The 13,152-nt window shown below is 39.8% G+C and overlaps 1 protein-coding gene across 4 annotated transcripts in view; it reads right to left on the reverse strand.

The window, feature by feature from the left end:
- hace1 (HECT domain and ankyrin repeat containing E3 ubiquitin protein ligase 1) overlaps window positions 1-10,487 on the reverse strand; it is an 87,618-nt gene extending 77,131 nt beyond the window's left edge. For all 4 annotated transcript variants that reach the window (XR_005234215.1, XR_005234216.1, XR_005234214.1 and 1 more), the window contains exon 1: window positions 10,223-10,487. Coding sequence is in view for 1 of the 4 variants with exons in the window: in XM_037980390.1 (XP_037836318.1) it covers window positions 10,223-10,313 (91 nt within the window). In the remaining 3 variants the exon portion in view is untranslated. The remainder of the gene's footprint in view (window positions 1-10,222) is intronic.
- Window positions 10,488-13,152: the final 2,665 nt, after the last annotated feature.

Here is a 13,152-nt window from a genome sequence, read left to right on the forward strand (position 1 = left end):
GCCTTCGCAGCGCTGTCGCTGCTCGGGCCTAATAAGAAACATAGCAGATCCAATAGGCCTTCGCAGCGCTGTCGCTGCTCGGGCCTAATTAAAGCTGCAAGCAGCGTTGGGCGGCCCTCGCAGCTCAGCGCCGCTCCAGCCTTGCGACCGCAGAAGCTCTTGCGACAGCAGGAGCTTTGGCGACTGCTGTCTACGCTCTCGCGCCTTTCCTGCACCGACCACTAAGGGGCTTTTTTCAGCAAATGTCCCAAATTGCCTTCAGTCAGGATCAATACCAGTCCTGTGCCATGCTGTGAACTTTGACCTTCCTACGTCAAACGGTTGAAGAGTTAGAGCACATGGGCTCTCCTGACCTTGACCTTTGACCTTGTGAACTTGAAGTTAAAAAGGCTGATACTTGACCCATGGGGAGTCTCGTTGTAATGTTTGACCTACCTTCTTTGCGCCGTTTCGGAGTTACAGTCACCCAAAAATCCTTAGTGGGCGGGGCTTAAAAGTGTTGTCATGAAACAACCACCCCAATGTGTCTGACAGCACTCACTGATGATGCACAAAAAATCTTGTGCAGATCAGATGAAGGATCAGGGAGATATAACTGTTGGTATAATGTAGAGGGCGCACTGGAGTCAAATTACAGTATAATCCTATTGGCCTCTTCAGAGGTTAACACAGGTCATTCATGTCCAGTTTGGAGCAAATCAGATAATGCATGTGTGATTTAGAGCCAACCGTATGCAAACGGCGAGGGATTGGCGTTCGTCATTCTGTCACGCCCACGTTATTCAGGCACCAGTCAGTGCTGAGAGAGCGACTCTGCATCATGTTGTTCTGAAATCTGACACAGGCTTAAATTTGTATGAGTGAAAGAGAAAAAAGGACAACCTCCATCAGGAAAACAGGTTACTTCCTGTTGGAAGGGGGAGGGGCTAAAGTGATGTCACAAATTGACCACACTAATGTGATTAGTACTAGTCTGTTATGAAACACAGAAAGTTTCATTAATCTATAACCTTGTATGTGGAAGTTATTACACCATGATGTTTCATGGCGAGTGGTCAGATTTTGAGGCTTGGCCACGCCCACATGCTTTTATGTAGCAAAAAGCTTTTGATAACCTTTGACCTTCAATGTCTCAAGACTGAGCTCAGTGATTCTGAAGCCTGTATGTGGAAAGCTGTTGGAGGAGTTCGATCAAATGCGAAGGCTGTAATCGTCCAAAATCTGGCAAAAATCCAAACTTTGAACCAAGATGGCCGACTTCCTGTGAGGTTTGGACAATGGCTCCAAGAGACTTTTTTGTAAGTCCCGCTATATTTCACATGTGTACCAAATTCCATGATAGTCAGTGAAACAATGGCTTGGGGCTGCTTCTTTAAAGATTTCTAGAGGGCGCTGTGGAGGAATTAGGCCACGCCCACCAGATATTGCACTACATTCCTTTTGGCAGGTGGACTAGGATCGATCGTAGTGAGTTTTGTGCAGTTTGGATGGATTTTGTGGAAATTTAAGCCAAATGTATGTCAACGGCGTTACGTCTCACTTCGCCACGCCACCACCACCACGCCCTCCAGTGAAACCTCTTGGTGCTTTAATGCAAGTCAGACCAACTTGTTATCTGTCATCTGACACAAGATCGACTTGATTAGGTGAGGGGGGTCAGAGATGGACCTTTCAAAGCAAAACATTGCACTTCCTGTTCTCAGGGGGCGTGGCTTAAGGGACATCACAATTTGACCATTGAGTATTGTTGTGGACCGGACATGGATCAATCACAGAAGGTTTGGTGTATCTGTCCCTTACCGTGTCTGAGATATAACAGTTTCGTGTTTTTTGGCGTGATGCCAATTTTTAAGGTCTGGCCACGCCCCTTCAACATGCACGAAAACTCACCGTTTTGATAACTAGTTAGGGCCATGCCTTATGAGCAAACTGATCAAATTTGAAACCGATCGACCAAAATCCCTAGGAGGAGTAAGGTAGCCTATAAAAGGCCAAAATGGGGTAAAAATCCAACATTTCAGACAAAATGGCCGACTTCCTGTTTGGTGTAGCGCATGGGTGCAAGAGGGTTTTCTGTGCGCCTTGGGGAGTTCTACAACTGTACAAATTTTCGTGGCTGTACGTTAAACTAAGGCCAATGTGGATGGTATTTTGAAAGTTTCCAGGGGGCGCTGTGGAGCCATTTTTGTTGCAATTTTTTTGACGACCTTAAAATACGTAAATTTTTCACCGCCCCGACGCATCTGCCAAATTTTGTGACTTTTTGAATATGTTAAGGCCTCCAAATAGCTATTTTATTTTGGGTACAAATAATAATAAACAGTACAGATACAATAGGCCTTCGCAGCACTGTCGCTGCTCGGGCCTAATCAGTGTTTTAGGTGGTTTGAAGCAAGCAAGTTTGATTCTGAGTGTGCTGTTAAATAGATCTTTGCATATTTCTGATCTAATTGGATTTTTCAGAAAGTAATTATTAGATGAACATCTACTACTGATTAACTTTGAGTCCAATGGTAAATGGCTTGCACTTGTATAGCACTTTATCTAGTCCAAGGACCCCAAAGCACTTTACACTACAATCATTCACCCATTCATCCACACATTCACACACTGATGGTGGTAAGCTACATTGTAGCCACAGCTGCCCTGGTGCAGGCTGACAAAGGTAAGGCTGCCATCACACCGGCACCACTGAGCCCTCTGACCACCACCAGTAGGCAAGTGTCTTGCCCAAGGACACAACAGCTGAAACGGACGTAGTGGGGGTTCAAACCAGCAGCCCTTTAGTTACAGGACGAGCCACTGCCGCCCGACTTAAATCACCCTGATTTAAGGTGGCCACCACAGTTAATTGACCTTAGTAAACACAACATTAACATTAACAGTCAGTTTTACAGAAAATGAACTAAAAGTTTATGTGGTAATAACTGAGGGTCATCCCTGACACATACTCTGAGTGTAACATCTTATGATATTGATTGTTATTTGGGAACAAGGACAAAGAATGAGTTTCTGTTCTGCTTTTGATAACAGCAATTTGCATTTGCAGCTTCCAGTTTTATATCTGTGTGTGCTAGGGTTGGGCATTGAGTCTCGAGTATGGATTGGAACCAGGACTAACGTTCCGATTCAAAATTTTAAAATTTCGATTTGACTTTGAAGCAACAGAACACGAATGAAGAAGAATCCGCTGGAAGTGTGTGCGCAACCATGGACAGTGTGCTGCAGGAATCAACAGAGTGGCGTGCAGTTATGTCCTCGTCCCATGACCAATTTAAACTGCTCTAGTGGAAAGATGTACCCTCTCTGAGACTCCGTTTTCATTTCTGTCAAATGTCCGGACTTCAAACTTTTACACCAGTATTTAAGGCTGTATTCACACCTAATAGTCTGGTAGACTCTATTCGATTGGGGACCAAAATTGCAACATTTGTTACATTTTCAGCTGCTGCGCAGTCACACTGCACTGAGTCAACTTTCTTCTGGAAAAGTAAACAAAACTGAAGTGGCATCAAATTTGAGCAATTTTAGGATTTCTATTTTGTCAGTGATACATGTGCCATTTTACCTCCTCTACACATTTCTCCTGGTAGTGGTAGAATTATTTACCATATTTACCCAAAACGCCCTGTGCTGTAGTGCACCTCCTGCTTTTGGAGCGGTCTCTGGTACGCTTGTATTTACATATGCATAGGAACCGCGCCAGAGTTCATTTCAACCAAACCAAGACTTAGGTTTTTAGGCGGACCAGAGTTCGCTTTTTTGGTCCGTATCAGAGTTCGACTGTGCAATCACACCTCCCCAAAAGAACCGGACTTTCTTGGAAAACGAACTAGAGTTGGATTAAAGCGGACTAAACAGGGCTGGTGTGAATGCACCCTAAAATGTGTTGATAGACCAAGGAAAACCAGAGTTATGATAAATAATTCATGCCACATCTTTTTTCTGAAAATCACCATATTTGAAACACTATATAGTGAGCGGCAGAAGCAAAGACAGAGTCTCAAGGAAAAAAACTTTCCCCATCTTCCATACAATCTCATTTGAACAAAAAGATAAAACACACCCCTCTTCATTTTGACTGAGGTCCAAAGTTAGTCAAATGCCAAACCATATAACCTACAAGAAGAAGGAGGCGCCAAGAATTTAAGGTCGTTTGGCAGCAGCAAAAAAATAGAAGTTTGGATTTTATACCTAGTGTGTAGTGTAGTGTGTTTAGTGTTAAATTTAGTCAGTTTTAGTGTGCTTTAGTCAAAACGAATGAGGCGATTTTTGAACGTGGAGCTCCAGCTTCTGTTTAAGGTGGAACCCAGAGATGATGGCCTCAGCCCAGCACTGCAGTCAGAATCAGGTAAGTGAAACAATAAAGTAAAATATGTCTTATGCCAACATTGAGGCAGCTAACAAGTTATACTCAACATAAAACTGTGGCTCAACTCAAATGCTAATACCTAGCTATGTTTTGGTTTTTTTTGTCCTGTTATGGTAAATCAGGTATACCATATAGAGAAGATGGCTGCATACCTGTGCCAGAAAAGATTTGCTCTACAGAAAGGATATCTCAAAATGAGAATTCTAATTGCATGATTTACTTTATTGAATCAAGACTGAATCTAGCTTCAGAGTACGCAGGGCACATTGTTGTAACAGCAACCTATTTGTATGACCATCAACTATGCAGAGAAAATCATTTCAAAATATTTGTGCGAGTGTATTACTAGATTTGTAATCAGTGTAAGCCTCTTTGTGTGTAACTTTGTATCTGTAATGCAGTTTTGTCTGTGTGTATCAGGTGACTTTTTGTTTCAACATTACGAATTACAAACCTTCTCCTACGCCTGAAAATCATTCAATATATGTGCACAAGACGCCTGATACACACAGACAAAACTGTATTTACGCACAAATCAGGTTACAGGTTATGAATCTTTTTGAGACTCATTTCACGCTTCCGGGGAGCCTTAGATTTGTGCATAAGTGGTGCGTTCAAATGCTGGTGGAAAGCTGGGTCATCTGAGTTTTGTTCGGAGTCTAGTGTTTTTATCCTCTTGACGTTTGGCACTGTACTTGTGCCGAAGTGGTTAAAGACCTATTTATGTGAGAGAAAATATATATATCTCAGCAACCATTAGTTACACCTAACTAAGGGCTGTTTATTTATATATATGCATTTGTGAGCTGTACAAACTGTAATTACATGGGTAAAAGAAACAACCACTAGGTGGTAGAATTCTTCTCTGGCTGGGAAAGGCATTCAAACTGAGAGGCAAGAAGAAGACATAGCGGGGCATCCCAGTGGTCTACCCTTAGAAATAAGTGGATGTTAAAACCTGCACATTTTACTGTCCATTAAAGACATTAAAGATTAAAGATTAGAGATTAGGTTCTCTTCCACCTGTTCCCACCACAGACCACAATGTCATATGTGAATATCATAGTCGACAGGGATTCCTGTCTGACCTCATCTGTTAGTGTGTCCATCACCAGAGCAAACAAGAAGAGGCTCAGAGCCGATCCTTGATGCAGTCCCACCTCCACATTGAAGCCATCTGTCCCTCCTACAGCACACCTCACCACTGTCCTGCTGTCCTCAGACATGTCCTGCTGTCCTCATTCATGCCCTGTACCAGTCTAACATAAGTAAGTAAAAATGTATTTGTATAGCACATTTCAGCAGCAAGGCATTCAAAGTGCTTTACATAATAAATACTTCTCTGCCACTCCAGATTTCCTCAAACACCACAGCCCCTCCCTTACCACCCTGTATGCTTTTTCTAAATCCACAAAGACACAATGAAGATCTTTCTGGCCCTCTGTGTAGGTAGGTAGGTACATTTATTTATATAACACTTTTCAGCACAAGGCGACTCTCCATCAGCATACTCAAAGCAAAGACGGCATCTGCGGTGCTCGTTCCTGGCATAAAACCGTACTGCTGCTCACAAATAGTCATCTCTTGTCCAAGTGTAGCTTTGACAGCTCTCTCCCAGATCTTCATCATGTGGCTCATCAACTTAATTCCCCAGTTGCTACAACTCTGTACTTCACCCTTGTTCTTAAAAATGGGCAACAGCACACTGGTATGTCATCAGGTCCAACTGCCTTCCCATTCTTCATCCTCTTCCTCACTTCATGGTCAACAGTTTCTATGACCTCTACTCTTCTTTCTCTTTCACTCATCAGCTCCTAAAAGTACTCCTTCCATCTTCTCATCACACTCTCCTTGTTTGTTAGAACACTACCATTTCTATCTTTAAGAAGCCTAACCTGCTGCACATCCTTTACTCTTTTCCTCTTCTTCACCACAACAGTCATCCAACACACCATCATCTGATGCTGTCTGTCCACGCTCTCTCCTGCCACAACCTTACAGTCCACAGTCTTCCTCAGGTTACCTCTTCTACACAGAATGTAGTCTAATGCGTACTCCTGCCTCCACTCTTATAGGTCACCCTGTGTTCCTCATTCTTCTGGGAATAGGTGTTGACTACAGCCATTTCCATCCTCTCGGCAAAATTTACCACCATCTGTCCTTCATGGTTCATTTCCTTGACACTAAACCTGCCCATCACTTCCTCATCTCCTCTGTTTCCTTCACCAACATGTCCATTCAGATCTGCTCCAATCACTGCTCTCTCCTCCCTGGGAATACTCTCTATCACTTCATCGAGATCCTTCCAGAATTTCTCTTTCTCCTCCAGATCACATCCAAAAACAAACAACAACAATATTTAATAATCAGGTCAAAAACAATAAGGCTTTCGCTGTTGTTTCACAGTGCTCGGCCCCTAACTAGAATTGCAAGCAGTTGACGCATGACGCCCCCCGCGCGCAAATATTTGCCCCACCAACCATCCAAGGACCTGTTGAAGCACTGACTTGTAGACTATTTATCTTGATGCCTATTTTTATCCCCAAGGTCCAAATAGTTTGAAGGTTAGTTTACCACCTCTCAAATTTTAGCCAGCTATTTTCCATTGTTCAGTGTTAAAAAAAGTTATACATTTGAGAATGAGATATTTAGTGAAAGTGTATCAGTGGAAGATGTTATTGATTAAAATCATATGATGCCACTTCAAATAACGATTATTAATCAGAGGCTTTGAAGACAACTCTGTCTAATTAATCAGTAAAATATCTCAAGAACCACTGGATAGATTTTAATTAATCTTTCAGGAAATAATCATTTCATTTATTTTTTAGCCTGATTAACCTTTGGAATCAATGCAATTTAAGGTAGCCGCCACACCAACATTAGTCAGTACAAAAATGTTTATTAATCAGTCAGCTTAACAGATATTGAGATAAAATTTGTTGTAGTTGTAGCAGTGTCTTTCCCAACACATAATTTCAGTGTGACTTCTTGCAATATCACATTACACTTGTTATTTTTGAGAGTTCAGCAAAATAGTTACAACTTTGTCATTTTGAACTTAAGTAAATGTGTAATGATCAAAGTATGTGTTGGTATTAATTATCAATCATACCAGATTTTATCTTAATATCTGCAAAACTGGCTAAGTTATTGCAATTTGTTGTGTTTCCCAAGGCCAGTTAGGCATGGAAGCCATTTTGAATTTGGACGACTTCAAAAGTTAATCAAATGTAAATGTACACTAAATTATCTTTATTTTTTATTTCATTTTTTCAGAACATTTGTTTATACATTTAAATATAACATAAAACCTAATTACGTGAACAAAATACAATGGATGTTCTTATAGGGAAAGTATACGGAGATTGCAAAATGATCCTTCTCTAATAGTTTCAATTAAATCTGCCCAGTGGTTCATGAGATATTTTGCTAATAAACAAACATAGTTGAGTCCAACAGTTATTGGCAAAGTTTTAAAAACAAACCTTGCATGATCGGTTCTGAGTATGTGTTGGGGAAGTCACCATACCTACTACCACAGTAAGTCTTAGCTCAATATCTTTAATATTAGCTGAGTTATAGCTATTTTTGTGTTTGCAAAGATCACTTATCTGTAGCTGACATCTTGAATTGGTGACTCCAAAAGGTTATTTGTTGTAGATGTACGTCCAACAAGAAGCACTCAGAGAGCTGAAACCTCCGACAAGGCAATAGAGTCAATAAAAATTGTACGACCCAGATTGTGATCCAGATCACCACCAAACTAAATCCCTTTGTGACAACCCCAAGATTTCCTGAATATTTCATTAAAATCTGTTCAATAGTTTTTATTATTTTTATTTATTAGTGATCTTCCTAACAAACAGACAGAGAAACAAACCAACCAATATGATTACTTTCTGAGAGTTTCATTAAAATGTGTCTACTGGTTGATGAGGTATTTTACTAACAGCCAGGCAAATGAACCCATATGTCCACAGATTCACATATAAACAAACGGGAGTCCCATGGCTTGGGGTTAATCTGACATGCAGCAGATTAGAAGACAGTAACCGACTAGAAGGCATCCACTATTTTCCTCTAAAGGGCTTAAAATATCTGGAGAAAAACTAGACATCAATTTCTTGATGGTCAAAAGTATATCCCCATCATAACACAGACACATAAGGATAAAAATGATAACAAAGTAGGATATAAGTATAAAGTACGAAAAAAAAACAGTAAGATCAAAGGTGTACTAAAAACCTGCTGCTGCCTGCTCTGGTTGGCAGCACAAAAACAAAATCATAATGAAGATTAAGAAGTCGGATCCTATTTTTAAAGTGTGCAACAGACAGACCTAAATGCTACATGCTAACAGTATCAGTCCTGATCAGCTCTTAGTTTGAAACGTACTGATCTGCATTTGTAATGTGCACTTGTAAAGATCAGCATTATTTTATTTTAAGTAACAGATATTTTAAACTAATGTGTCCCAGGTGTTAGTCTTAGCTAATAGTATGATTTAACCAAATCCAACTATTCATCTCCTCCATTAGCCTGTTAGCATGCAGACAGTAAACTCACAGCTCAGAAACTTTTCAGTAAAAGCGTGTCGTCTGTTAGTTTTTCCATTTATAAAATGAACAAACACTGAAACAGTCTACTGTTTGGTTGGATTGTTTAGGTGTATAGTTTTTTATGAACAAATGAGGCTCCACAGCTGTTTGTACATTTGGAGAATTTTAAACTTCGATCTGATGTTGTCAAAGTTTTTCTCTCCTACCGGTTACTGCTACATCCTTTCTCTGAAAATGTTGTTCTACATGACCATGAGTTCAACCTCATGTTTTTCAATTTACACAAGTTATACATGAGTTCTATTATATTGTAAAACTCATGGTTAATGTTTTGGTAACACTATCTGAACATTAGTTTTTTTTATTATTTTATGAGTGACAAAGGTAACAGCTCTACAGAACATCACGAGACTGTGGCTAACACTGAAGAATGCTTAATAATGTCAGGTCAATAATAATGTTCAAGTCAACATGGACTTTTATTAACAATAAGGATGATGTGAAGTATATTGTAAAAAAGATTAAAATAAAAGCTGTTACTATGGTAACCATTTCTCAAACAACCCTGGTGTCTTGCACCCACTCAGATATGTAACAGTTGTAGGACTGGAGACTTTTGTAACCTTGAGGTCTTTGTTAAATAGGTTTGAATTGAAAACCAGATCATTTAATTTATTATTTTTTTAGATTTGGATTTTATGAAACTGACTTCAAGTAGGTTGGATCACTTGTCCATTTCCTCAATTTCTGCTCAATGTTGCTGTTTGTCAGCTGACTCAAGCATCTTCACGTTTTAACTTTTGGGTTGCATCGCTTTTTTCCAGTTTCCGAGCCATCAAACTGAGTAAATAAATAAATATTACAGATTTTTCAGCTGCTCCCTTCTGCAGGTCTCCACAGCGAGCAAACTTGCACAAAAATATCTCGGAAAGGAAGTGCCATTTATCATCTATTGACATTATCTAATTAGCTTGCGTTGGCTTTTAAAATAAGGTACAAAGTACTTGTAAATGAACACGTTTTTATAGTTTCAATTATGGGACAGTTTCTTATTTTAAGGGGCTGTTGGCCACACTTAAAAAAATAACTCTCCTCCCGAGACAGCTAGACTTGTCAGAAGAGGTTTAAACTTTAGAAGAGTCATGATTTGTTTATTTATTGAGAACTATACAGATAGATAAACAAAACTACTAGACTGTAAAACAGAGCAAAGCTATAATTCTCCGTCAATTGTCTGCTTTTCCACCTCCAATGCTTAAGGTAAGTTTAGCTCGCAGTACTGTGCTACCTTCGGGGAGTTCCACGGTCCTGGCCCGGCGGAGGGAACGGGTCAGTCGGTTCAGCTGTACATTTAGCTGCTCCATTGCCCGTTCCATCATAGGTGGACGGTCCACAGGAAACTGGCTGGACAGGACAGAAGCGTCTAATGGTACTGTTCCTGGACGGCGGCCATTGTAGCTGACAGAAGGTAAACGGTCTCTGTAGTACACACGCTGATTACTGAAGGCTTCTTTTTTCCCAGCTTCTTGCGCTTCCTGTTGTGATGACGTATCAACTTTAGGCTAAGTGGGTGACGTAGTCTTAAAGGGCCCTGATGCACATTATGCTGTAAGGAGGCTATAATTCAATGCTGTACTATATAGAAAATGTGTTTTCCCTTTCTGAATGTGAAGGAATCAGACACGTTTTTTGTATTACACAGAGATAATTTCTACATTTTATTCTTTGCTTTAGCCTGTAACTACCAGGACGTCTCAGGCCTCAAAGAAGGTACAGGAGACCCCGTCACTGGACTGTCCCCAGCTTGTCCAAGAGGCTGAACCCCTGCCTGTGCCTAATGGTGTGAGTAATAAGAACTCTACGCCTCAAACAGCTGTGAGCATTATGACCCTGCTTACAACACCTCCCACTCTCTGTCACATACATTAAAACATACAGTACTGAATATGCATCCTACACACACAGTGTTGGTGGTACAATTGAAGACTGATAAGATTAAGATTGTGTAAAAATGTGGGACAGTTGACAACACATTGTGCTTGAAAAAATGTGATGGACTGTGACTGAGTGACATAATATAAACATCATTTATAATATAGTTATCTGTGTTTTTACCAGGACCACTCCTATGCTCTGTCTTCATCCAGTTTTCAAGCACCTCTCTGTGCTGTCCAGCAGTCTTTCCTGTTGCTGTTGGATGACGTTTTGCCACGTCTGGTGCAGAGATCCAGTCAGCTCAGCAGCTCCTGTTGATCACATCCCAGGGATTATCGACGGGGTGGACAGGTTCTCGATCTGATGCTCCTTCATCCACCCTGAACCCCGCTGAAAGCCTGACTGTACACCTCTGCCAGGAAAGCCAAACTGAACCCTTCTTCACCTCACTGAAAACTTTCCTTTTCATCTCCTTCAGCATGGATAATGGTTCTATTTTATTTTAATTACTTTTGAACTCCTACTAGCACCTTTTTTTTCCATCCGGATGGTCCACAGTAGTGGATTTTATACTTTTACTTGTCAAATAAGGTGTAGTTCAGGCAATCATCTAATCAGTACCTCATTAAGTAGAATGAGGGGTGCTGTGGGCTGTCATACATTTAGAGAGGCTGATGTCAGAAAAATTAGCAGTGGTCTGTTAATTTGTTCCTGAGCTGTATACTGATATATGTGTGTGTGTATAAATACACATTACTGTATATACCCAGAAATAGAAGTACATACATACACTTATTTACTGCACATACCTACAGGTGACAACCATATTAGAAACTGAATGGGTCTAAAACAGCATCAGATCAAAAGGAACAGAGCATCATCTAACTTTTCTAACTCCAGCACATTTATACTTTTATTTATGTTTTTTTACTGTTATAATTAAAATACACTGACTTACATGTGATGCTGAAGAATAATACATAAACCATTATCAACACTTCAGACAATGTGCATTTCAATTATTACAAAAACAAGCAAAAAACAAACATATTCATAAGATGTAGTCTCATGTTCCCTTAAACCTGTGCAAAAGTCTTTATCTGCAGCTCTGATTTCTTTATTTTATCATATTTGTTCAAGTCTTTAAAATTGATTCACAAAAAGAATAAAAACTGTTTTTTTTATTTTTTTACTGTTATGATTTATTTTTATTTTAATGAAACCATTATTCTATATGCAAGTGTCTGAAATCTGTCAGTAGAGTTAGACTTGCTGCAGAAATGTAGGCTGCTCACAAAATGTGTTTTTTATGTTTTGGCTAAATAAATGTGCACGTCATATTTTTGTTGTTGCATTTTGTTGGCCAAACTTTAGCACTACTTTTAGTAAATTTTGGCAACAAAGTGGCATGTAACATATTTACATTGATAATTAGATCACTGAAATCCTATAACATCAATTAACATTTAAATTCACTGTTAAAACATGCTAAGTGCATACTAGGTGTCAGGGAGAAGAATTGGTGGCAGCCTTTGATTGCAAATCACTCGTGTAAAGTTAAAACACAATTTGTTGCTTACATTTGGTTCTAATATCCACTTATGTTTGTCTCTGCTGATCAGTCAGCGTGGCCTCAGAACCTGACAGACTCCCAAGTGAACGCCAGCCATGTGCAGAATGTACTCCAGAGTTTTGAGGACAACAAAAGCAGTTTTAATTTTGCGTCACTTCAATAACAGAACTTTAGTTTCTTTTGACTTGAGCAGCTCTGATGTGGCTGCACATTTCTATTTAAAAATAAAAATAAAAGTTCAATACTTACTCTGCAATAAGGATAAGGGCATCCAGCTTGTACCAGCTGTTTTTGAAGTAGCTCCCCTGTGACCTGTAGACACCCCGGACTGACATCTTTGTTACCATTTCCACGATGAAAAAGAGGTACAGGAAAACTCCTGCTATCTGAACGGTTAGGATAAAAAAAAGCCAAATATACCAAAATGTTATATATACACAAATATATAAAGGCATAATCAGAGTTAAAAACTAAATATTTTCTGATATATGTACATGTATGAGCTGTTATCATTTGAACCGTCTAGACCCCTCATATCTTCTGGTTCTGGACTGCTCTGCATCCCCAGAACCAGAACCAAACGAGGAGAAGCAGCTTTCAGTTTCTATGCACCACAAATTTGGAACAAACTTCCAGAAAACTGTAAAACAGCTGAAACACTGGGTGCCTTTAAATCTCAACTTAAAACCCACCTGTTTAGAGTTGCTTAT

This window comes from Kryptolebias marmoratus, linkage group LG16 (genome assembly GCF_001649575.2).
Source record: "Kryptolebias marmoratus isolate JLee-2015 linkage group LG16, ASM164957v2, whole genome shotgun sequence".
In the NCBI taxonomy this organism is placed as follows: domain Eukaryota; kingdom Metazoa; phylum Chordata; class Actinopteri; order Cyprinodontiformes; family Rivulidae; genus Kryptolebias; species Kryptolebias marmoratus.